A 24,255-nucleotide genomic window follows, 5' to 3' on the forward strand; every position below is an offset into this window, starting at 1 on the left:
AGGTTTCGGTAAATGTCAAACCATTCGGTTAGTACAACAACCACCCGGGTCCCTACAGTGAAAACATAACAACTGGCGTAACTTCGTAGATTATTACAGAAACTATTTACATACTATAGTTCTCGGAATCGCTAGGACCCCTGTATCCTGATGTCTTCTCGTTGTGGTACTTGGAAGGAGACCGGCCTCTCACAAGCAACCCTGGGGTCTTTGAAGAGGCCAAAACAACGTGTTGTTGATGTTGACCGTTTTCCACAACTCCCACAAGCTCAGCATGCAAAGTAAAGTACTTGTGTTGCATGGTGGTAACTTTAGTACGGATAGACTTAGTAAACTGGATTCTTTCAAAACGAGCAACCTTTGCAATCTTACTCTGAGGGTAATTGCCAAGGACTGATGGGTCGCTGTGTTGATTGAGACGCTGCAGTGTGTAATATTCATCTCTGTCGAAATTAAAGATTTTGTTCATCAGTTCAAGCTTGGTGTCATTTCTCTTGTTGCATGACTCTTTGACTGTTTGGTGATCTGGAAGACGCCCAGGAACTGCCGGGAAAATAGGAGGAGGGTTCTGAGGTCCCTTGTCCCTCTTGGGTGTATGTTGAACAAGACTGACTTGAGCTTCTGGCTCTGAACACTTGGCTTCAATATTAAGGGCGAAGTACTTGATAGGCAAGTTTTCAGTACCAACGGCAGAGCTTCTTGCAGTGTAAAACTTAGTGTTTGAGAAAGTAGAAAAGTCCAAACCAAGGTCAAAGGCAACAACCAAAGTGAAGTAGTTACGCTTGTAACCAATCCAATTTCCTGACCCGGCCAACTCGAATCCTCTATCGATACGAGCCTCAATATGAGGATTAAGACGCTCATGGGTATCAGCACGGAAGATTGGGCTGTGTTCCATGGTTTCAGAAAATGGAGGACCAACACGGAATAAATCCACCGATCTAGGGGCAACCTTTGGTTTCCCACCTTCAGCAAGATCGCCCTCGCTATTACGCTTATTAGTGTTGTGGTCAGCGTACGAGGACATCAGGCTTTGGTACCCTTGTTCATGAGCAGACTGCAACGGAGGCAGGTACTGCTGATGAGGATGGGAACCCATCTGAGGCAGCTGGTTAGCCTGTGACAATGGAACATTGCCAGAAAGAAGATGAGGATACTGCTGTTGACCAAGCTGCTGAGGATTTTGATGGGAAACCTGTTGTGGAATGTGCTGGGGGAATTGAGGGTGACCAGACATTTGTTGAGGGTACTGTTGAGGAATGTGAGAACCAAGATTCATCAACTGCAAATGTGGCTGGCCTTGTACCTGAACTGGGTGTTGTGGCATCTGAGGTGCAAGTTGGTACAGCAAAGGAGGTTGAATGTGTGGGACCAGAGCCAGCTTCGACTGCAAGCCAGGGACAGACATGCCATGCATGGGATGAGACTGTTGTTGTTGCTGTGGTTGGTTAGAAGAATTAAAGTCATGGGGCATGTTGTGATGGTCTTGATTAGTAGGTGGGTGCATCTGCTCTTGAGCGAGAGGAGAGTGAAGGGAATCGTCTTGTTGGCCCATGATCTCCTGGTTAGAACTCTGCTGTGGAGGAGGCACCATAGGAGCCAGCTGCTGGCCTTGTGGCTGGTACAAGGCTCTTGGAAGTCTCCTCAGAAGTTGAGGAGGGTACTTAGCCGTGTTGTAGGAACCGCCTCTAGCTGAATTCAAGTCTGACGACGAGGAATGGTGAGAAAGAATGGAAGAAGCCTGTCCCTCCAAGGACGACATGTCAGACTGAGGGTAGGATTGCATGTTCTGGTGAAGCCCATCGTCCTCGTCAAAGGGAACGTCATCATGGAGGTGGTCTTCGGTCGGGAGCCCCATGATGGAAGAATTCAGGTTCATGTCCAGAGATCGGTTGGTAGCGGCAGCAGCAGCAGCAGGAAGTTGCTGGGGGATAAGAACAGGGAAAGACACCGCGGATAGTAGTAACAGTTGATGGAGCGAGTCTTGGAAAAGTCAAACACCTGAGGAGATATTTGATAGCCAACTTGTTGAAGTTGTTGTTTTGTGGTAGTTGTATTTTCCAAATCCTCGAGAGGCCCGGAAAGGCAGCGAGTCACCCAAATATATAAGTCCCTGAAGGTAAACGATCAAGAAAAGAAGGACAAGAAAGACAGGAAAGAGAAGAAAAAAAAAAAATAATAAAAAAGACGCACAATCATAAAAACTGCGGAAAAACCGAAGTAATCACTGTAAATGCAGATGCGCTTGACAGCAACACAAGTAACCCTGCGTCTCTGGCCCAGCAGGTATGAGGGTACGTCAAGTAGTATGTATGCGCGTACTAAGAAAAATTCTGGGATGCATTGATTAGTAGGTAGGCATTTTGTGAGTGTCTGGGCGATTCAGCCTCGTTTTTGCGGTTTTTAATTTTTCTTTCACTTCTGTGTTCTACAATTTCGGGCTTCGAGACCCTATTATAACGGTATTTACGATGTGCGCGTGGCTGCATGGTATCCGCGGCTGTCTTCCAGGCTCAGACATATGAAGAAGCGCAATGTACACTGGAAACGATAAACCTACTGAAAACGGTGGTGGTTAGGATCCGTAAACGATTCCCAACATGGCACACCCTTCCAAAGCCTATGGCTATCGTCTTGCTGTTTCACAAAAGCCCTGGCGCCCCCCGCTACCTCCATGGAAGGTCTATTGAAAATCTGTCAAACAGCTGGGCGCGTGCAGGAACGACAGTGTAGAAAAGCTTCTTCTGCCGATATTATCAGTGCCGCTTCGTTAGCGGCTTGTTCAGACGTTACCCACTGTTCTTGACTGTGGGACTACCGGAACCGGAGCGCCAGGGTCTCTTGGCAACTTCGCCCACGTCAAGACCCGTCGGTTTCTCCCCTGTTTCCTTTTTTTTTTGAAAACAGCCCAGACATGGCCCAGAAGCAGCCAGTCGTAAGTCCCTCCCAGGCGAATTTCATCTTCCTCGGCATCTAACCACGTGTTGGGGGTAAAACCTCCCATTCTGTTTCGTCTAGCGATACGGATAAAAACGGTTGTAGAAGGGTCCTTCCTCTCGGCTACCGACATGAAGTCCTTCGATTTGTGCTGCAAAAGCATTTCGTCAGTGTTCTTGCGCTTCCCACCAGCACACCAGGGTCCTGACTACTACTCACACCTGTCTTCCTGCGCTAAGCAACACACACTGTTCGGAACACTGGTACTGCCGAGAACTTTTTTCCCGCTAGCCTACTAGCCTTGATGCCTATTGCTACATACCAAGCAGCTCGGTTATCCACCTGGCGCCCGTATGCAACTCAGTCTGGGGAAGGTCTCAGCGAGTTTCTCGGGAGCAATGACATGTATTGTGTAGCCTTGTAACGATTTCTTTGGCTTCTGTGCGACCTAATAGCGGGGTCCCAGTGCCTCAAACAGCTTCCACAAAAGCTTTCGAAAAGCTACCTGGCTTATTTTTACCATGGTAAACACAGAGTACCCTAAATTCCACCCAATTTCATTCATTTCACCAGGTGTGGCGCGTCTCGTCATTTTACCTTGGGAGTCTCGTGGGACTGACGCTGCCTGGGCTAAACGGACGAAGCTTAAGCAGTTTCTCCCAATCCGCGCTATTTATTCTATGGCCGCTGATTTGAGGCATGCTTTGCATCTCTGCACCCGCTAAGCAAGTTTCCTTATTGATAAAAGCATCATCGCTTAAATGTTGCTGCCCTCTTCTCCCTAAACATATTATTTTTATTTCTTTGTTGTTATTTTAGTGGCGCAGCGGTTAGTGGTCCTGGACATCGAATACTTTAATGCTGCTACTTCTGGTGCTTACTGCTGGTTACATAAAAGAACGGCGTTACTTTCCCGCATCCTTCTTTCACTAGTCTGCTGCAGCTTCCGATGCGGATACTCTTTCGTTAAGGCCCCAATCTGGTTGAGGTGTCCCTCAACTGGCCTCTCCATACTCTAATTCACTAAATATCGTTATCGCTATGATCATCCTTCTTTTTGACTTTTCTTGTCTGGAAGCAACTTTTTGCAGCGCTCTACATAAGGGTCTCGAAGACTCGGCTCCTAACGTTTCTCTTGGTCCTCTACTTAGTCTAATGCACCATTTTCTATTCGACTTCCATGACGAAGAATCTGGATCTCCCGCCAATTGACAACACTACAGCAACGTTAGCGGGCTTTCTATAGTGGGACGGATGCGTGAACCTCCGTGTTGTTCCTTTCCTCTCCGTATCCACAATTATTTTTTTTCTTTTACACTAGGTTTCTCTCCCAACCTTCCACGCCGTACCAAACCTTGCCGTGCATTTGTCTCAACTAGTAAACTCGACTATTTTTATGTGATACTTTGATTGTCTTTGTGTCTTACTCGCTAAATGCGTTGCACCTTGCTGGGAGGATCCCTTCCTGCGATGTCATTCGTTCAGCGCAATCTTCACGTCGGGTAAACCTGCTTTTGTAACGCACGCCGTGTCCCAATCCATCACTATGGACTAAATTGTGCGTCACTTTACATATAAGCGTATAAGTATGTGTATGTTGGGGATCACTGATCGGCTGCTATAACGGGCTCACTACGAGTCAGACATTTGCGATCACAAATTGACCATGAGCAAGTGTTTGTAACTTTCTTGGTTTTTTGTGGGATTCTCTTGCTTTACCCCTACTCACATAGCTTTTGTATCCTAGAACCCGCAGCTTCCGGAAGTCCTGAAACCCTGGTGAAAGCTAATTCATCTATCAAGGTTTGAATTAAATAGCAATGAGCGACGGACTCGGCGCCCTGGACTAAAACACTATTTTTTTTTTAGGTTTTGTTATACGTAACATCACGCCTTCGAAGAAATAGGTGCGTTCACCTAAAGCTACCTTACTGTTGTTCTAAATTAACCTTTGGAGATGAGGCCACAGAAGCGTCGGTGGGGAGGGCGTCATAGTATGCGCTTATAGACCTCGCATAAACCGCCGCTATGGCTTCAGTAAGAAACATAACAAGTAATGTATTACTCTACGAAAATGTCTCTTAAATACACTTATTACATTTACACCTAAATTAAGCTTTCTAAACTATCCATAAGCAATACCATCACCCTTTTTTGTATATTTTTCTAAAAAAACCTATGTGTATTTCAAAAAGCTGGGGACCTCCATTCTCGAATATTTAGAAGCACGCATCCTAACACTACTTTGTGTAATAAGCTCGGTTCTTAATGTTTGGAAGTTGCGTTGGCCCAACATCCTCCCCAGATTGCCTTCATTGCCTTTGCGATACTTCCCGTAACCCTTTGAGGGTTCACCATTTGCAAGTACATACTCACTGCAACTAAAATTAAGTGAAGCAACCAAAAAGTAGGATGTACAGTAACCTGATTCGGTATTTAGAAAAACGCAAGGCGATGGGGTACTTTCAAAAAACGTAGATGGTTCCAAATGGGGGTCTGTTTCTTCGGGGCCGCCTGGCAGTGTGGATGCATGTCGAACCTTATTCTTGGATTAATTTTCTTGGTTTCAACCGTAACAACCGAGCGGCAGCATTGACAGCTTGAAAGCCAACGAACTTTTATTGATTATTGATATAACCAACGCAATTCATTAACGTTTAGAAGCATCGAAACACAATAAAAATTATGGAAGAACCTTAAAATTGATCTTGAGCTTGTTGGACCCGTCGCTAAAGATAAAAATCATCTTGTGCTATTTCCCGAGATGGTAACTTTTTGGTACATTTTTCTTTTTTGCTTCTGTGCTATTTCTTTTGAAAACTAGCTTTGCCCTTCCCTTTCCCCGACCACCGATGCAAGTTGGTTGCCATTTTACAATTTGGAGAGTTTTAAACATCCTCGGCTCCAAGGCTGTGCTAGTAACTTGCTAAGTCTTATGAGGTAATTCGGGGAATCTCCAGATTCTCCGAAAAGCAGGCCAAGACTACCATTTTTCTGGAGCAGCCCTCCGCCTCCATTGTACATGTTTTTTCTTGTCTACATAGCCGAGACAGCTGTCTGAAACTGGAGCCGATAGTGTATGGCTACGTCTAGTCATAAGGGCCATGACGACATCCGTTAGGTAATTGTAACGCAATCAAGTAACTTGATTTACGGAGACGATGGATGGAGAATGGAAGTCCATGTACGGTTTTGTGTATTTTATTGGCGGGTTCTTTTTCCTTTTTCCTTTTTTTTTTTTTTTTTTTTTTTTTTTGCTTTTTTTATTTTTTTTTAGAAATACCGTTTTTCTATTTGATATTCAATGACTAATTTTCTAACCGTCTAATAGCCAGAAAGCTTTATTCAATCGACCAGCCGATTCCCTCAAGCGATTATAATAAAATGTTGTGTTTATGTTGTTGCACGACATGACTTTGCGCAACTCATTAAGTGCTCCAAAAGCATTCTACCAAAGACATCCCATTATCCAGCCTACAGACAATGGAGATTAATCTCCACTGTGGCGTCTTCAATTTTCTACTGTTCTACGAATGCGTGTAAAGCTGCCGTGCTATACCAGTAGCAATACCTCTACTCTCCACCGGAAGGTGGCTTATCGTAAAAATCGTTCGATTTGACCGAATTTTTTTCAGATAAGCCCACCTTCCGACTTATAAAGCTTAGGCATATCTACATCGTCGTACGAGACATTCCATGAATAACGCCATTCTCATGAAGGTGGAAATCCCGTGTATTTGCGAAAAGTCTATTAACCTCGGCGATTTCGGCGATTTCGGCGTTAACTCGGAATGCCTCAAAAACGCCGCTAACGGTCACGTGGGCATTACCACAGGTATTGTGCCTGTCAAATAAGCCATCCTAACCATGTAATTTTGACTAAATTAGCAGTTTCACCATTCTAGATCAACAGTTCCCCCATTTAACCAATGCGCAACAAGAAGCCTGGTTAGCTCAATCGGTAGAGCATTTGACTCTTAATCATCATAAGGTCAATCAAAAGGTTGCGGGTTCGAGCCCCGCATCGGGCTTACTTTTTTGCTTTAACCTTCTTCTTACCATCCCTCTTCGGTTTCTGTTCATTTTGGCGGCTTCCCTCGGCTCCGTTGACGCCGATAGGGATAGGTTCCAAGAATTTGCACCATCGGCTAAACCACCCATGCCTTCCTATAGCGCTGTGCGGTCTCCTGCAAGAGAAGCGTTGGGACGCGCGGTCGTACAGGCATGTAATGTCGAGTAAAGTTCCCCAAAAAGCCTCGCTGTCACAAGGCGCCAAACCGCATGTACAAAAAAAGACCCTGGGGGACGTAGTATGGCAATATTGACAGTGCCAAGTCTTGGGAAGGTTTGGCAGGGTTGCTGCGGAGCCTTGACGGGGCACAGCTTAGCGGGGAAACGAAATGAGGTTGTTTTGGGGTTTTCGCGGTGAATTTGTCGAATCTGACATCGGAATCATATTCCTCAGACTGCGGAGATTATGATGGATATCATAAAATTTCAAAAAAATGGCATTTGACTGTTCTGCTTTACTGTTAGCCTCCATTTCCCTTCCTACACCATCTTGCCTTTATGGCCAAGTTGGTAAGGCACCTCACTAGTAATGAGGAGATCGTCAGTTCGAATCTGGCTGAAGGCATTATTTTTTGCTCTCTCCCCTCTAATTTTTTTGCAGCCACCCCTAAACACCTCCTTCTTCTTTACCTTCTTTTCCCTACTCCCAATTGAAAGTATGAAGCACGATTTGCTGGATAAGGTGACCAGTCCAGAATCTCTACCGGCATCCGCCTCTATGGTTTCTCCTTACCCTTCATGGCACAAGAACAATGGTGCCCCGATGGATGTGGATTCAGTAAAGTCAGTGTTCGACGACCTCCAGGCAATGTTTGGGTTCCAGAAAGCCAGTTCGGTGAACATGTTCCAGTATTTAATGCTGCTCTTGGAATCTCGTTCTAGCAGGATGCCGTGCAACTTGGCCTTGGTTTCAATTCACGCTGATTATATCGGTGGCGATAATGCCAATTATAAGAAATGGTATTTTGCCGCTGCCTATGACTTGGACCATGGGTACACCGATAAGAAAAGTATTCGTGCCAAATGGAAAGAGCTTCCTCAGTACTTGCAAGGAAAACATGTACCCAACGGGCTGAAGACGGATGCCAATGGCTGGTGGGCAATGGAGACCAGCTGGCGGCAAAGGATGCGTGCCTATACTGAAGAAGATTATTTGAAGCAGTTGGCATTGTATCTTTTGATTTGGGGAGAAGCCAATAACGTGCGTTTCATGCCTGAGTGTTTGTGCTTTATCTACCGTTGTGCTCTGGATTACATGTACTCTTTTCAAGACGAAGCTCCTCCTGGGTTACCTGAATTCTATTTCCTTGACAACATCATCACTCCGATTTACAATTACATTAGGGATCAGCAATTTGACGCTATAGACGGCAAGTTTTTCAGAAAGCTCGGAAAAGACCACTCCCATACTGTTGGTTACGACGATGTCAACCTGTTCTTTTGGTTCGACCAGAACCTTAAAAAGATCTCTCTCGAAGACGGAACCAACCTTATCGACCATCCTTCTGAAACCCATTACACATTGCTCCATTCGGTTGACTGGAATAATGTATTCTTCAAATCCTACTACGAGACTCGCTCCTGGTTTCATCTAATTGTCAACTTTAGCAGAATCTGGATTATTCACCTCTCCATGTTTTGGTACTTCTTCACCATTAATACTCCCGTGCTCTACACCAAGAACTACATGCCTCATTTAGACAACCGGCCAGCTCCCCAAGTGCAACTCTGTGTAATTGGTCTCGGGGGCGCAGTTGCTTGTCTAGTGGTTCTCATTGCAACACTCTTTGAAGCCTTCTATGTTCCCATGAAATATCCTGGCCGCCGCCGATTATTTTGGCGAGCTGTGCTAACTACCCTCTTGTTAGGGTTCAACGTGGCTATCCCAACCTACGTATTCATTATGAAAGGTTGGGATAAATACTCGAAACTAGGGATAGGTTTAGGAGTTTTCCAAATCATCTGGTCCATTTTCACCACATTCTATCTTGGAATGACACCACCGTCTTGTTTGTTCTCTCCTCTCCTTCAGAAAAACACCAACAACTATAAGGCTACTTTATTTACTGCCAATTACGCTCAGCGAAGTACAGGGAGTCGCATAAGCTCTATGGTCTTATGGTCCAATGTTTATTTGTTCAAAACTGTCGAATCATATTTTTCTTGACATTATCTCTCAAGGATCCATTCAAAGCTTTATTCACAATGGATACTTCAAGATGCACAGGAGATGTATGGTTAGGCTCACTCGTTTGCAAGCACTTTCCCTTCTTTGCGGCTGGGTTACTTCTCGTCACAAACTTTGTTCTCTTCTGCCTTGACACCTACTTGTGGTACATCATATGCAACTCAGTCTTCTCGGCGGTGTTGTCCTACTCGTCTGGAACTAGCACCTTGAAACCATGGAAAACGACTTTCGACAGACTTCCAACACTCTTCCTATCGAAAGTCCATTTCCCTCTTTGTTCTCTGCAGAAGGACAATTTTGCAATCTCTAAGCTTTGGAATTGTATTGTGATCTCCCTTTACAGAGATCATCTTGTTTCTGTGGAACAAGCTAATCGTTTGGTCTATCAGCATGATCCTACCGAAACACCGTGGAGAGCGCCTACCATAGCGACGCCACCTAATTTCTTTGGCTCTCAGGACGATGGAGTGGCCAGTGATGCCGAATCTGTGTTCTCCCAAAGTAAAGAATCGGCACGAAGAATCTCTTTCTTTGCTCGCTCGTTGACTTGCCAATGGCCTGAATCATACCTGATAGAAGGCCTACCATCGTTCACAGTTTTAATTCCTCATTATTCTGAGACCATGGTTATTGGTCAAAAGGCTCTTCTTAAGGAACGTCCAGGCTGCAAGATATCGCTTCTTGACTACTTGAAGAAGATGCACAAGAAAGAGTGGAGGTCTTTCGTCAGAGAGGCAAAATTGATGGACGCTGTTCTTAGCTCTTCTATTCCTAACACTGCCGACTCAGCTCTTGGTAAAGATTTGGTATCTCCTGGTAGCCTTCCAGAATCAGCGGCTCTTGAAGGGAAGTTCGTGGATGAATGCATTGATGACATACCATACAACAGTGTGGGATATAAGAATTCATTTCCGGAATTTGCAAAGAGAACACGAATTTGGGCAAGCTTGAGGTGTCAAACACTTTACCGAACCATTACAGGCTTCATGAACTATCAAACAGCGTTAAAAGCCTTGTATTTTTCCGAGACATACAGTTTTGAATCGGAACACTTGGCTGACCAAGCTGAACTTGAGCTTGAACTTGACCGATTCGTATCACGGAAGTTTCGATTACTTGTCAGTATGCAAAGATATCTTGATTTTGATCTCGAAGAACAAGAACTGGTTGAGATGCTCAGAAGTTGCAACCCAAACTTGAAAATTTGTTATATCGAGAAGTCTGGTGAATTTTATTACTCTGTGCTCTTGGGTTCTCGAAATGGTTCTGAAGAAGGCACCCCTTTGCGTATTCGGCTCTCTGGAAACCCGATTATTGGAGATGGAAAATCAGATAACCAAAACCACGCAGTAATCTTCCAACGTGGTGAATATCTCCAAACGATTGATGCAAACCAAGATAACTACATTGAGGAGTGCTTGAAGATAAAGGCAGTCCTTGCAGAATTCGAGGAAATCCAGGTAGATCCTTCTTCCACGTATGAAGCTGACATTGTCAATGCAGTTAGACCAGCGCCTATTGCCTTCTTAGGCGCTAGGGAGTTCATATTTTCAGAAAAGACTGGCGTTCTAGGTGACATAGCTGCCGGTAAAGAGCAAACTTTTGGAACATTGTTCGCTAGAACCCTTTCAAAGGTAGATGCTAAGCTTCATTATGGGCATCCTGACTTTATCAACACGATATTTATGTTCACTCGTGGAGGAATTTCGAAAGCTCAAAAAGGTCTTCACTTGAATGAGGACATATACTCTGGTATGAATGCTATCAGCAGAGGTGGTCGTATAAAGCATTGCGACTACTATCAGTGTGGGAAAGGTCGTGATATGGGGTTTGGTTCGATTGTTAACTTCACGACTAAGATTGGTGCTGGTATGGGAGAGCAGAGCTTATCTCGAGAGTTATTCAACTTGGGTACAACACTTCCAATCGATAGGTTTCTTTCTTTCTATTATGCTCATGCTGGTTTCCATATCAATAACGTCTTCATCATTCTTTCCGTTGAGCTTTTCCTTCTCATATTCTTGACTATTGGAGCACTCAAATTCGAGACCATTTCATGCGAAGATATTCCAGGTTCTCTTCCAACTGATCCCAAAGTACCTTCTGGGTGTGCTGATCTATCACCAGTTCTCAAGTGGATTGCAAGATTCATTCGGTCTTTGTTCATTTGCTTTTTCATCTCTTTCTTGCCACTATGGATTCAAGAATTCACGGAGAAGAGTTTTTTTAAAGCGATCAGCAGATTAGCACTCCATTTCGTATCTATGGCGCCTCTTTTTGAGGTTCTTGTTTGCAAAGTCTATTCGAACTCTTTTAAGGAAAACCTTCGCATTGGTGGCGCCAAATACGTTGCAACAGGACGAGGTTTAGCAATTTCACGGTTTCACTTCCATGAGCTTTATACAAAGTATGCAGATGTTTCCATCTGTTCTGGTGGCTTTGGCTTTATGGCAGTCATATTTGGTACCATAACTATGTGGCATTCAAGCCATTTATGGTTCTATTTCACTTGTACTTCACTCGTTTTTGCTCCCTTCCTATTCAACCCCCACCAGTTTGCCTTGAGAGAGTTCATATTGGATTATAAGCATTTCTTGCACTGGATCTTCAGTGAACAGACCAAAGCGAACTCCTCATGGAGCCTCTTTAGAAAGAGACACAGATCAAGATTCACAGGAGTGAAGAAGAAGTTGTTGAATGTGCAAGGAAAGCATCTCGTGGAGCTAAACTCACCTTCAAGGTGGTCAAGGTTACATTTGGATGTCCTTTACCCTGCTGTTGAGTTTTGCCTTTATCTCGTTCCTTACCTTTTCATCACTGCCCAGAGTGGCGTCAAGAATCCCACTCCTGTGAACCCCATCATGCGCGTCTTGATCTTGTCATTATTGCCAGTGGTTCTTAACTTTATTTTCCTTATCGTCACATTCCCTGTCAACTTCGTATTGGGAAATACATTAGGTTTATGCTGTGGGAAGTACCCGAAGATGTCGAGAGGACTCACGTTCGTATGGAGCCTCGTTAATTTTGCTTTCCTGATTCAAGTCGTTATCCATTTGCATGAATACAGCATTGCACGAACACTCTGTGCTTTTGTTTGTATCACTAAGTTCCAAACATGGTTGCGAAACGTCATTTACACTCTTTGTCTTACCAAGGAACTAGATACATCCTCCGTCAGTTCCAGCTGGTGGCTGGGTAAATGGAGTCTCAAAACTTTAAGCTGGCTTGTCGTCACTCAGCCACTGCGAGAGTTGTTTGTCAAAACTACAGAACTCACCATGTTGGGTTTCGATTTTTTCTTGGGCACCTTGGTGTATTCGTGTATGGTCCCAATTGCACTTTTTCCATGGTCTGACAAGCTTCATTGCACCATTCTATTCTGGTTTGAGCCTTCCAGTCTCCTTCACCTCCCAATATTATCAAAAAAGCAAAAGCGGAAGCGAAACATAGCTGTTGCAAAATACATCTTTGTCTATCTCTTCATTGTTGGTGCATTTGTGGGCTCATTTGTCCTGATTATTTTCCTCAGACCAACCATTGAAGAGCAGCGTTCGAAACTACCAGCCATTGCCCAAACACTCTTCCAGCCTGGTCATCAGCAAAATAACGATACTGGGGATGTCGTCAACACGCTTGCAACTGTCAGATTAGAAGATGTTCGACTTCGTACAGTGGCTTGAGGGAGCCGCATTTGGCTGCAACTATTTCCATGCATGGTGTACAGATGCACCACATATGTTTATGTTCGATTTGAGGCGAGCGTCAAATCACCAACTGAATCAAAACATCCAAAACGTCGATTAAATGAGTCGGGAACGAATATCTCGTCAGAAGCTGGCCCGGCTAGCCAGTCTCCGAGAGCATAGTGGTGAGGAATTTGACTTCGAAACCGATGGTATCCCAACACTCCGGCCTTCCCAGAATGATGACCTCTTTGGTCTTGAAGAGGATTTCGGCACCCTACGGTTGTCACCTCAAAAGCAGTCCAGCAATAGGCCACCAGCAAGGCAGCTAAACCATAAACCATCGCTTTCTCCTGGCTTTATGATGCAATTTGTCGAATCTGAGGAAGATCACTTGTCGTTCGACAAGGACTTCAATGAGAATGATCTATTTAATCCTGGTGATGTTCTTCGGCAGAACGGCCTGCTTGTAACTCCAAAAGCTAAGTTTTCCCCTGGAACTGCCTCAAATCCGTCTCCATTGAGAAGAAGGTCTTTGAGCGACTATAGTGAAGGCACGGATACAGCAATGACATCTGAAATGGACGACGACGATTTTGAGGAAGAAATTGACGATATTTTCGGCAAAGAAGAAAGTGGAATTTACAGCAGTGGTGGACGCTCAAACTCAAATCCTAATGGTAGTAGGGCAGGCCAGATTTTGTCAAACAAGAAAGAGCAGCTTCAACGGCAGGCTGAAAAGGAGGAAGCAGAAATGTACGAGCGTTATAAGCAGCTGAGGCATAGTGAAGGAGCAATAAATACTCTCAAGTTGAAGGATCTCAACCAAGCTATGCTGAACAATCAGATTAACCAAGATCCCTTGGAAAATGAACGCACGGTGAATTATGAGTACACGCGTGATGATAACGAAGCATTTGAAGATGGGTTTGACTTGGAGCAGCCATTAGATCTAGAGATCTCCAAGTTCCATCGTCCAAGTCTCAAGAAAAAGAGTCTAGCACGAGAGATGTCGATGCCAAACTTCCCCAAGTCGTTGGAATCATCGAGGCCCACAAAATACAAATCATCCATGGATTTGGCAGCATTTACGCGTAAGGACCACCCGGTCTTTAACAGCAGCAATGAAATTATCAAGAGGCTCAATAGGATGCCATCTTTTCATAACCAAACAGGTCGTCTGGAACCTAAGAATGATGACGAGATCAATCGAGACATGGAGCTTCGCAAGAAGGAGCTACTTGAGAAGTATATGGAGATCACGGAGAAGCAAAAGAAGCTCAACACCAGCCCTCAGAGAAATAAGACAGCCTCACGCGAGCCAACGAACAAGAGGAAAGGTGTAGGGTTGGTAAAGTTTCTTAATAACCAGGATAATGCACCTGCGGTGAATCCTAACAATAAGATGAAATACAACCCTATGCATAAGCTTTGGGAAGGTAATGAGCATGACCTCATGAGGTTTGAGGAGCCAGAGAGTGATCACCCTGGAAGAAAGCCAGGTCTTATACGGAAGCAAGACTTCCAGCAAAGGACGGAAAAAATCCAGGGTAACATGAGGTATGATGCAGAGAATTTACGTTGGGTCAACACCGAAGACGACGATAAGGAAAACGAGAAGATTTTCGAAGACGTGCCGGACTTGGAGCCCAACGACATACCTCAGTACACGCGTCCAGACTTGAATTTTGATATACATGGAAGAGGCGTGAGTACATTTACCCAGCGTACGGTTCTGACGACATCGAGCGATCGAAGCTCTGCCTTGGGGCGTCAAAACGTCGGAAATGAATTCCAGCTTCTGACAAAGAATCTCAGCAGGTTTGAGAAAGAAGAAGCTAAAATCAAAAGAAAAACGCATAACTGGTTTGCGCCAAAGGAGCAATACCGTTTAAACAAGGAACGGACCTTCTCTGGTGATTACTTCTGGGAGATTCGCAAGATGGTGTGCGAAGAAAATTAAGCATGGATACCCCTACAATAAATGAATAGCATTAATGCAATTGAACACGTTCAATGTTAACTATATAAACACAAATCGTAACATCTAGGTTTTCTAAGCCATGGTCAAACCCACGGAGACGAAGAAGAAGGTGGCGATCATCACCAAGGCAGTGTTGCCAGAGGAACCACGCATGGCAACGTTACCGCTAGCACCAGAGTCGGAGCTTGATGTGCTGGAAGAGCTGGAGCCGGAAGAAGAACCAGAACGAGATCCAGATCCAGATCCAGAGCTCTTGCTACCGGAACCAGAAGTAGCGCTCTGAGCACCAGAAGCAGCGTTAAGAATGTTACCGGTCACAGTACCGTAACCAGAAACACCAGCCTCGGAGATCTCCTTAGCACAAGAGGAAGCGGTGGCGGCTGACTGGGTGGTGGCAGAACCGCTGAAATCACAAGCAGAAGCCTTGGAGCCATTCTCCTTGTAGTACAAGTCAAGGAGGAAGTTCAACTTCTGTTTAGATTTGCAAGCGGAGTAAGCACCGTACTTACCAGTGGTACCGTTACCACTGATACCGAAGCAGTTGACACCGTCAGAGCCACAAAGGAAGTCGAAAAGATCGGAGTAGTCGTCCTCGTCAACCTTGTCCTTGACAACACAAGACAAAGACTTGTCCATGCACTCACAGAGAGAAGCATCAGGAGTTGGAGGCAAGGCGGTAGCAGCTTGCCAGACCTCACCGACACCAGGGCAAGAGGTAACAGAAGCAGGGGAAGTAGAAGCAGCAGTGTCAAAAGAAGCGTAAGATGGAGAAATCTTGTTGATCTCAGACAGGTAGTTTTCGAAATCCTTCAAGGTAGACACCAGGCTTCCAGAGACGGTGACAAGACCGTATTTGTTCTCTTCCTCGAAATACATGTAGACGATACCACCGGACCAGATGTCAGTCATCTCAGAGGAGTAAAGAGTGCCAACTTCCTGGAACTTTCTAGGACGGATCTCGTTACAACCGTACTCGGAGAAGAAAATAGGGATGCCCAAGTCTTTGTAAGCGTTAGTGACGTTCTTGTAACCGGAATCCTTGAAAGTAGAAGTACCACACCATTCGTACATGTTGATACCGAAGAAGTCAGCTCTGTCTTCGTCGGAACCGCAAGCAAAGTAATCAGCAAGCTCGACTCTAATGGCCATGTCGTCGTTGGCAGAGTAACCAACAGGAATGTTTCTGTAGTTCTTTTCCTTGATGTAAGCCTTGGTGTCACGGACGGCAGCCTTGACGTAAGCAGAAGCATCAGTGTTGTTAGATTCGTTGGTGACCTCGTTACCGGCGAAGAAACCCAAAACGTTAGTGTAGTTGGAGAACTTGTCAACAACAGAGGTGTATCTGGCCAACAATTCGGTGTCCCAAGCTGGGTTGGATCTGTCGATGGAAAGGTTTGGTTCAGACAAATCAGCAACAATGTAGATACCAGCGTCGTCCAACAACTTCATACACTCGGTGTGGTCCTTTTCGGCGTCCAAAGCGTACACTCTAAGGATGTTGGTGTTCAACTGTCTCAAGTAAGGAATGTCTCTCTTACAAGTTTCAATGTCAGCCAAGGGATCAACGTACTTGGCGTCGGAGGAGGTGTTGGTAGGGTTCTGCTGGTAAGCAATACCTCTCATCAAGAACTGGGAACCATTGTTGGAGAAGTAGAATTTGTTACCAACAATCTCGATCGGAGGCAAAGTAGCAGAAGCCGAGCCGATCAAAGCCACGGCAGTGGTGAGCAACGAGTGGAAGAGCATTGAGGTTTGGGTTAGAGGAAGAAGAGAAAAAAGGGAAAAAAGCCGGAAAGAGCGAGGATCAAGTAATTTGTACCAGAAGGGAAAACACAGCCTGAACGGGGTGGGATGAAAAAAAAAGGGAAAAAAAAAAAGAAAGCAAAAAAAAATACCGCGGCGGCGTGTTCGGCAGGACCAAAACACAACCTGGAACATAATCTATAAAAAGAAGGCTACAAAGAAGAAGAGAAAGAAGCATCAGATGATAAATTTTATTTAGTTTGGGAAAGTATCGTGGAGCAGCCATTCCCTAGGCCCTTGGGGTTGGGTTGTTTTCGCAGCCTGGCTTAGCGTGTTGTGCCACCAATCTGACAGCTCCGATCAGGCTTAGAGGGTGATCTATGTTTACGATCCCGTAAAGTGGCTGCAAACCCACCACCAGCGTCGTGGTTTTTTCTTGTTGACACATTTGACAGGCTTGGCCTGACAGGCTTGGCTGGTGTCAAGATCGACTAACAAGAAAAATCAAGTCAAAGAAGAAAAGCTTAGGTTGAGTGCCAATGTTAGTAGGTTTCTGGGCGAACAGGCACTAGGGGGCAGGCAGGTTTTGTGTGAGCCCACGCCGCGAAAAAAAGAGCTTGATTCGGCAGAATCTAAACAGGCGCAGCCCAAGGCGAAGCGAGCAATGGAGGGGGAAGGCAGTAACTGTTGTAGAAAAGAAGGAGAAAAAGTGATAAAGAGAGACTTTTGGTGAAGAGGTGAGGTTAGTGGCTTTCTCTGTGTCTTCTTTGTTTTTTACTCTGGTTTTTTACTAAGTAGTCTGGGTGTCTCGTGGACGTCTCTCCTGAGGTGCCGGCCTGATAAGGTTACGGTTTGGAGACATGCGCAGACATGTAACGGTTGAGAGCTGGAGCAACCGAACGGTGAACGAGGCTGAGGGAAGATGGCTGGAGATGGGGGTTTGAAGATTGAGGAATGTAGGGTGATCCTGGGAGCTGGTGGAGGTGGGAAGTAGTGGAGTACTTGAAGTGGCGTGGAAAGTTGACTCGGGGTTGCCATGATTGCTTTAGGCAGAGTTTGGAGACATTTAGTGCTACCTCGTGTGGCCTAGTTATAGAGTGGCAACCGTCTAGCCATTGGTGTTGTCACCACGACTACTGATTCCCATTTAGCTGCCTCTCCCACATGTCCGTTTACGTCTTTTTTGTCGTATTTGTTGTCAAAGCATTGTTTTCGAGGCTTTTTCATTCGCATCGGTTATTCTTAGCTGCCATGCCACCGTATGTGAACCACTATCAGGAAACATAAGTGCTGCGGTCACCACAGCCATATCCTCTTGACACATGGGAAACCCCGTATTGGGAATTTCTCGAGACGGTGCCTTTTGCTTGCTTTTTGGCGTTTGGCAGGGCGGTTTTGATGCACAAGGAGTAGAATGGCTCCATGCGACATTTTTTGCAACCGCCCAGTATGCGTTTCTCACCCCCCTTCCCGGCCATCTAAAACGCAAAATGGAGTTGGTGAAATTGGTTTGATTTTCTTTCGGTTTGACGAATAAGCGATCTAGATTCTTTTGGGGCTTCCAAATATAGACTTTGAGAAGTTCGTCAATGCCATGCGTCTGACGCGTCTCGGTGTCTCGGGGTCTCGGTCCGGTAACTTTCCTTTTATAGTTTTATAGCCTGAATGTGGTGTATTTTTGCTATGACATAATACAGACGTTGAAGGCACCTTGTAGAGGATAATCCGGTGTGGGGCCGTCTAATGGTGCCGGTTTTACGGCCACTTTGAGCCGAGCTGACCGTTGATGGCTCGAAAAGTAAGTTTTGTCGCCTGGAAAATATCCAGAAGGGACAACTGGAAATATTCGGATTAATTCGAAGGGAAATCTGATTTATTTCGTAGTTTTAATGATTTTTTAATTTTTTGATCTTTTTGGGATTTTGTTTGCTTCTCACAGTTTGTCTACCTTTTCTTACATTTATGCGGTATCGATCGAGAAGTTGTAAATCTTGAAAGGAAGAAGGAAAATCATTACTTTGAAAAAAAAAACCACAAACTAGACGGGGCAAGTAAATGGCTCATGGAAAATAATGGAAAGACAACTGATTGTGTTAAAGATAATGATAGTTCACTAATGTCATTGTTTGCCTTCTCACCAGACCAACTTCTCTGAGCTAACGTCCATCGGCCATTTCCCAGAGGAGTTTGTATGATTTAACACATAAAATGGGGAAAGAGATTGTATTCTTGATGATTAATTTGTCCTATTAGAACAGACATCTGAAGCTTTTACGGTGGATGCTGAAGCCGTCAAACCAAAGAGCACAGACTACAGAGCATAGACAAAGGTCTGCAATGCTGGAAAGTAAGACCATGGTCAAAACTAAATGTCATCCAGAGCAACTGAAGAATCCTTCAGCAATGTAATACCCACAGAGCCACGTCGACGAAATGAACATCGCAAATCTGAGTTTCGGAAGGTGTTCTCATCGATGCCTTTGACAAAGCCAACCAAGCATAAACTCATTTGTGTGGAACATCGTTATGGCAGAACTTCAGCTATAAAAACTCCACGTTCAACGTTAGTCTACTGACATTCAATTCAGTGGATACAGTAGGCATTCTTGTCACCAGCTACTTCTGACCTATTTGAAGAAGATACTACCGGCATTTCAATTTACGTTTGAAAGAATACCATAGAAGCAACTTCCGTTCCGAGAAACTAAACGGCAACACAGCTACTCATACTTGGAACCAACTTTTCACCTTCGCCATCGTCAGGAGAGGCTCATCAGATAGCCAGTCCAACAACCAATAAGCTCATACACCCATCTACAACCATTCCATATAACTTAGGCCCTCCCATACACCCATATGCCACCACTCACCGTTACTACCTTCCATTGACATTCAACCACCCAGCTCAGCCCTTCTTCCCTCTAAGCGCTTAGCCTAGTACGGCGAGGACAAGGTGGCCTTGACGCTCACAAAGGCGCCATACAAATTCCAAAAAATTACGAACAAAGCAGCAAGAGCAGCTCATAAACAAGACAAGTAACCAAGTCCGAACGCCATTGACACGGTTTGCCTACTTTTACCAGCCCTATTCCTTCCTTCGTTCTTCGTGCCCCACATCCAAATTCTGCATCGTGGAGTCGCCCCACCCGCACACTTTTAGACATCCATCCATCACCTTTTCACCTTCCACCACCTTCTTAACACCATGTCTTCCAAAGAACAATCGGCCTTGGAGGTCTACATCAGATTTAATGACGACCTTGAGAAGGATTACTGTTTCCAAGTGTCCACTGAAACCAGATTCAGGGACTTGTACCGTATTTTCGACGGTTTGCCTATTTCGCTAAGACCCAACTTGTTCTATTCATTGAGACCTTTGACTTTCCAGGTTTCTACGGCTCCTGGCTACTTGACTGAGGATGGTGCTCTTCTCTTCTCGTATGAGACTTCCCAGCCAAGATTCCGCAAGAACATCAACTTGGAGGACCGTATTGCCCAGCACTGCTGGCCAGGTCAGTTGATCATTCCAGTGTGGGAGTTCCTTTCTTTCAGATTCTACCTTTTTGTGACCACTTTGATTGTCTGGCTTTACACTGACTTGCCTGACTTTATTTCCCCAACCCCAGGTATCTGTTTGACCAACCATGTGTCCAACATGATTGCCTACTTTGCTACTCGTTTCGGTTACGGCCACATTGCCGACATTGTGATTAAGGATGTCCAGGAGCCAGTTGCAATTGGTGGCCAATGTGTCTTTTTCGCTTTCCACCTTGTCAAGGTGCTTACCATTTTCTTTGTTGTGCACATCGGTCTTTTCAACCCTAGAAAATTCAGATACTCCAATGACACTGAGATCACCAAGGAGAAATTGCTTGACCTTGGCTGGACTGGTTCAAGACGTGCTACTGCTGACGAGTACGCTGAGTCCTACAGAGAGTACAAGATCAACGAGCACGGCGGTATGGTGCCTGCTCACCAAGCTGGTATCTTCAACAAGTTGAAGAAGTTGGGCGTCTGGCTTGGTGAAGGTGAGGGCTACGACACTCCTGTGTCCAAGGACAACAAGCTCTCTGATATCACTGAGGACAAGTTCGTGTTGAGTTACGACTTGTTCATTAAGCTCGGTGAGGTTTTCGAGAACCACATCACTGGTAAGGGTGCTGAGGAGTTGAACGCCAGCATCAAGCAGTTCCGTCGTTTCGGTTTAATGCACAGTGACGAGGAGCTCCAAGAATTAGTCGAGAAGAGAAAGAAGGGTGGCGACAAGCGTTTGGACTAGACTTATTAGCTCGTCCAGCAGCTTCTGATGCGCTTTGACTCGGCGTTTCGCAGCCAATAAGTATTATCGCGATTCTTTTATACGGCACCGATGAGCCTTGGGCCTACTAAGGCCCATGGTTGGTTCTGTGACATTTGTACACGTGACGACACTTTACATAAATGCAGCTTTTTAATAAACAATTACGCTTTTGTACGACCTGTACGACGTTATACGTTTTACGTTGTCAATTGATTATTCGTCAGAGTCAGATCAATCGGTCTACGCGTAGGCACGTGCCATTGCACGAAAGCGGCTTCCGCGAAAGCGGCTGGCGGCTATTTCAGTCACGTGAACCAGTCACATGACTAAATTCCATCACCAATAACCCGCCATTGAACCATCCCCTGGCAAAACCAAAGACATGTTCGTAATACTCACACATGGTTTATACGTCTCATTCCTTTCTTTTAACTCTCCCAAGGAATATGAGGCGTTTAGCGGTAGGGTAGAGAGAGGTGAATAAGGCGACCTGCATATAAACCCATCGACCCAAACCCACGCCCCAACCGTCGTTCAGGCTCGTTTTCCCAGGCATGGGCCCTTACATGCAGTGCGTGCCCCATGCACGAGCGCTATCTATCACAGTCATTTGCCGATTATTGAATTTTTCACCCCACGCTGTTGTATATAAAGCTCCACAGTTCGCCATATTTGAAGAATTTTTTCTCTTCTTTCACAAGTAATTTACTACTTATTTCTACATAAAAAATGGTTCAATCTTCCGTTTTGGGTTTCCCACGTATCGGTGCCAACAGAGAGTTGAAGAAGGTCACCGAGGCCTACTGGGGTAAGAAGGTGTCTGTGGAGGAGTTGTTGGCTAAGGGTAAGGAATTGAGAGCACACAACTGGAAGTTGCAGAAGGACGCTGGTGTTGACGTGATTCCATCCAACGATTTCTCTTTCTACGACCAGGTTTTGGACTTGTCTCTTTTGTTCAATGTCATTCCTGACAGATACACCAAGTACAACTTGGCTCCTATTGACGTTTTGTTCGCCATGGGTAGAGGTTTGCAAAGAAAGGCCACCGAGACTGAGGCTGCTGTCGATGTCACTGCCTTGGAGATGGTTAAGTGGTTCGACTCTAACTACCATTACGTCAGACCAACTTTCTCCCACTCTACTGAGTTCAAGTTGAACTCTGAGGCCGGCTTGAAGCCAGTCAACGAGTACTTGGAGGCCAAGGAGCAGGGTATCGAGACCAGACCAGTCGTTTTGGGTCCAATCTCTTACTTGTTCTTGGGTAAGGCCGACAAGGACTCCTTGGACTTGGACCCAGTTTCTCTCTTGGACAAGTTCTTGCCAGTTTACAAGTCTCTCTTGCAGGAGTTGTACAAGGCTGGTGCCAAGACCGTCCAGATTGATGAGCCAATCTTGGTTTTGGACTTGCCAGAGTCTGTTCAGAACCTTTACAAGGGTACTTACGAGCAGTTGGTTGGTGAAGGTGTCCCAGAGATCACCTTGACCACCTACTTCGGTGACGTCAGACCAAACTTGGCTGCCATCAAGTCCCTCCCAGTCGCTGGTTTCCACTTTGACTTTGTCAGAGCCCCAGCTCAGTTTGACGATGTCGTCGCTATCCTTAACGACAAGCAGACTTTGTCTGTCGGTGTCGTTGACGGTAGAAACATCTGGAAGACCGACTACTCCAAGGCTTCTGAGGTTGTCAACAAGGCCATCTCTGCCGTCGGTAAGGACAGAGTTTTCGTCGCTACTTCCTCTTCTTTGTTGCACACTCCAGTTGACTTGGCCAACGAGAGCAAGTTGGACCCTGTCATTGCTGACTGGTTCCAGTTCGCTGTCCAGAAGTTGGACGCTGTTGTGACCATTGCTAAGGATGTTTCCGGCGAGGATGTTTCCGAGTTGTACGCTGCTAACGCCAAGTCCATCAAGGCCAGAAAGGAGTCTCCTATCACCACCAACCCTAAGGTCCAGGAGAGAATGGCTTCTATCAACGAGTCCCTTTCCACCAGAAAGGTTCCTTTCGCCGACAGATTGGCTGCCCAGAAGGAGAAGTACAACTTGCCATTGTTCCCAACTACCACCATTGGTTCTTTCCCTCAGACCAAGGACATCAGAGTGAACAGAAACAAGTTCAACAAGGGTACTATTACCAAGGAGGAGTACGAACAATTCATCAACAAGGAGATTGAGACCGTTATCAGATTCCAGGAGGAAATTGGCTTGGATGTCTTGGTCCACGGTGAGCCAGAGAGAAACGATATGGTCCAATACTTCGGTGAACAGTTGGATGGTTACGCTTTCACCACCAACGGTTGGGTCCAGTCCTACGGTTCTAGATACGTCAGACCACCAATTATTGTCGGTGACGTTTCCAGACCAAAGGCTATGTCCGTCAAGGAGTCTGTCTACGCTCAGTCCTTGACCAAGGCTCCAGTCAAGGGTATGTTGACTGGTCCAGTTACCTGTCTCAGATGGTCTTTCCCAAGAGATGACGTTTCCCAGAAGGTCCAATCCTTGCAATTGGGTTTGGCTTTGAGAGACGAAGTCCAGGACTTGGAGGCCGCTGGTATTACTGTCATCCAGGTTGATGAGCCAGCTATCAGAGAAGGTTTGCCATTGAGAGCCGGTCAGGAGAGATCCGATTACTTGAACTGGGCTGCTCAGTCTTTCAGAGTTGCCACTTCTGGTGTCGAGAACGCTACCCAGATCCACTCTCACTTCTGTTACTCCGACTTGGACCCTAACCACATCAAGGCCTTGGACGCCGACGTTGTGTCTATTGAGTTCTCCAAGAAGGATGACGCCAACTACATCAGAGAGTTCTCCGAGTACCCTAACCACATTGGTTTGGGTTTGTTCGATATCCACTCCCCAAGAATCCCATCCAAGGAGGAGTTTGTCGCCAGAATCGAGGAGATCTTGAAGGTGTACCCAGCTGACAAGTTCTGGGTCAACCCAGACTGTGGTTTGAAGACCAGAGGTTGGGAAGAGACCAAGGCTTCCTTGACCAACATGGTTGAGGCTGCCAGAGATTTCAGAGCCAAGAACTAAGAGACCGGCCTAGCGCTGCTGTACTCTTGGACTTGACTCTATAAAGCCCCGTTTTGAAAAGAAATGCGGGATAGCATTGATTCAATTCATATTTTTGTTTGGATGCCTTATCCTTTCATGCCATGCCTGTTCAACATTAGTGTGTGGTTTACAGTCTAGTTTTTTAAAGACTATGAGTTGTACGAATTTTAATTTTTTTATATATTGTTTTTGCTTTACGTTTATGGGGTTTTAAAAGAGGGATTTCAACATCGGTGATAAATATAATACTATTTTATACAAAATATGGCTGTAGAAGTGAGCAAGTAGATGAGTG

The 24,255-nt window shown here is 45.4% G+C and overlaps 5 protein-coding genes and 2 non-coding genes across 7 annotated transcripts; 5 read left to right on the top strand and 2 right to left on the bottom strand. All coding sequences in view use genetic code 12, as the record gives it.

Moving 5' to 3' along the window:
- Window positions 1-106: 106 nt before the first annotated feature.
- Window positions 107-1,858, bottom strand: NDT80 (transcription factor; the record flags this gene model as incomplete). Its single annotated transcript, XM_025484098.1, has 1 exon — window positions 107-1,858. One exon carries the CDS (start codon window positions 1,856-1,858, stop codon window positions 107-109), a length of 1,752 nt encoding a protein of 583 aa, XP_025342313.1.
- A 5,022-nt stretch (window positions 1,859-6,880) lies between these two features.
- On the top strand, window positions 6,881-6,968 carry CXQ85_000349. The gene has a single exon. It is a non-coding gene; the product is annotated as a tRNA-Lys (tRNA).
- A 532-nt stretch (window positions 6,969-7,500) lies between these two features.
- On the top strand, window positions 7,501-7,573 carry CXQ85_000350. The gene has a single exon. It is a non-coding gene; the product is annotated as a tRNA-Thr (tRNA).
- A 93-nt stretch (window positions 7,574-7,666) lies between these two features.
- CXQ85_000351 (uncharacterized protein) lies at window positions 7,667-14,842 on the top strand (the record flags this gene model as incomplete). Its single annotated transcript, XM_025484099.1, has 4 exons — window positions 7,667-8,738; window positions 9,362-11,292; window positions 11,752-12,476; window positions 13,063-14,842. The coding sequence occupies 4 exons, from the start codon at window positions 7,667-7,669 to the stop codon at window positions 14,840-14,842; spliced, it is 5,508 nt and encodes a 1,835-aa protein (XP_025342314.1).
- A 93-nt stretch (window positions 14,843-14,935) lies between these two features.
- On the bottom strand, window positions 14,936-16,609 carry CXQ85_000352 (uncharacterized protein; the record flags this gene model as incomplete). Its single annotated transcript, XM_025484100.1, has 1 exon — window positions 14,936-16,609. The coding sequence occupies one exon, from the start codon at window positions 16,607-16,609 to the stop codon at window positions 14,936-14,938; it is 1,674 nt and encodes a 557-aa protein (XP_025342315.1).
- A 3,202-nt stretch (window positions 16,610-19,811) lies between these two features.
- CXQ85_000353 (uncharacterized protein) lies at window positions 19,812-20,885 on the top strand (the record flags this gene model as incomplete). The annotated part of the gene is made up of 1 exon (XM_025484101.1): window positions 19,812-20,885. The coding sequence occupies one exon, from the start codon at window positions 19,812-19,814 to the stop codon at window positions 20,883-20,885; it is 1,074 nt and encodes a 357-aa protein (XP_025342316.1).
- Window positions 20,886-21,635: 750 nt separating this feature from the next.
- Window positions 21,636-23,939, top strand: MET6 (5-methyltetrahydropteroyltriglutamate-homocysteine S-methyltransferase; the record flags this gene model as incomplete). The annotated part of the gene is made up of 1 exon (XM_025484102.1): window positions 21,636-23,939. One exon carries the CDS (start codon window positions 21,636-21,638, stop codon window positions 23,937-23,939), a length of 2,304 nt encoding a protein of 767 aa, XP_025342317.1.
- Between the last annotated feature and the right edge of the window lie 316 nt (window positions 23,940-24,255).

This window comes from Candidozyma haemuli (assembly GCF_002926055.2).
Source record: "Candidozyma haemuli strain B11899 chromosome Unknown A_2014730914, whole genome shotgun sequence".
Taxonomy (NCBI): Eukaryota; Fungi; Ascomycota; class Pichiomycetes; order Serinales; family Metschnikowiaceae; genus Candidozyma; species Candidozyma haemuli.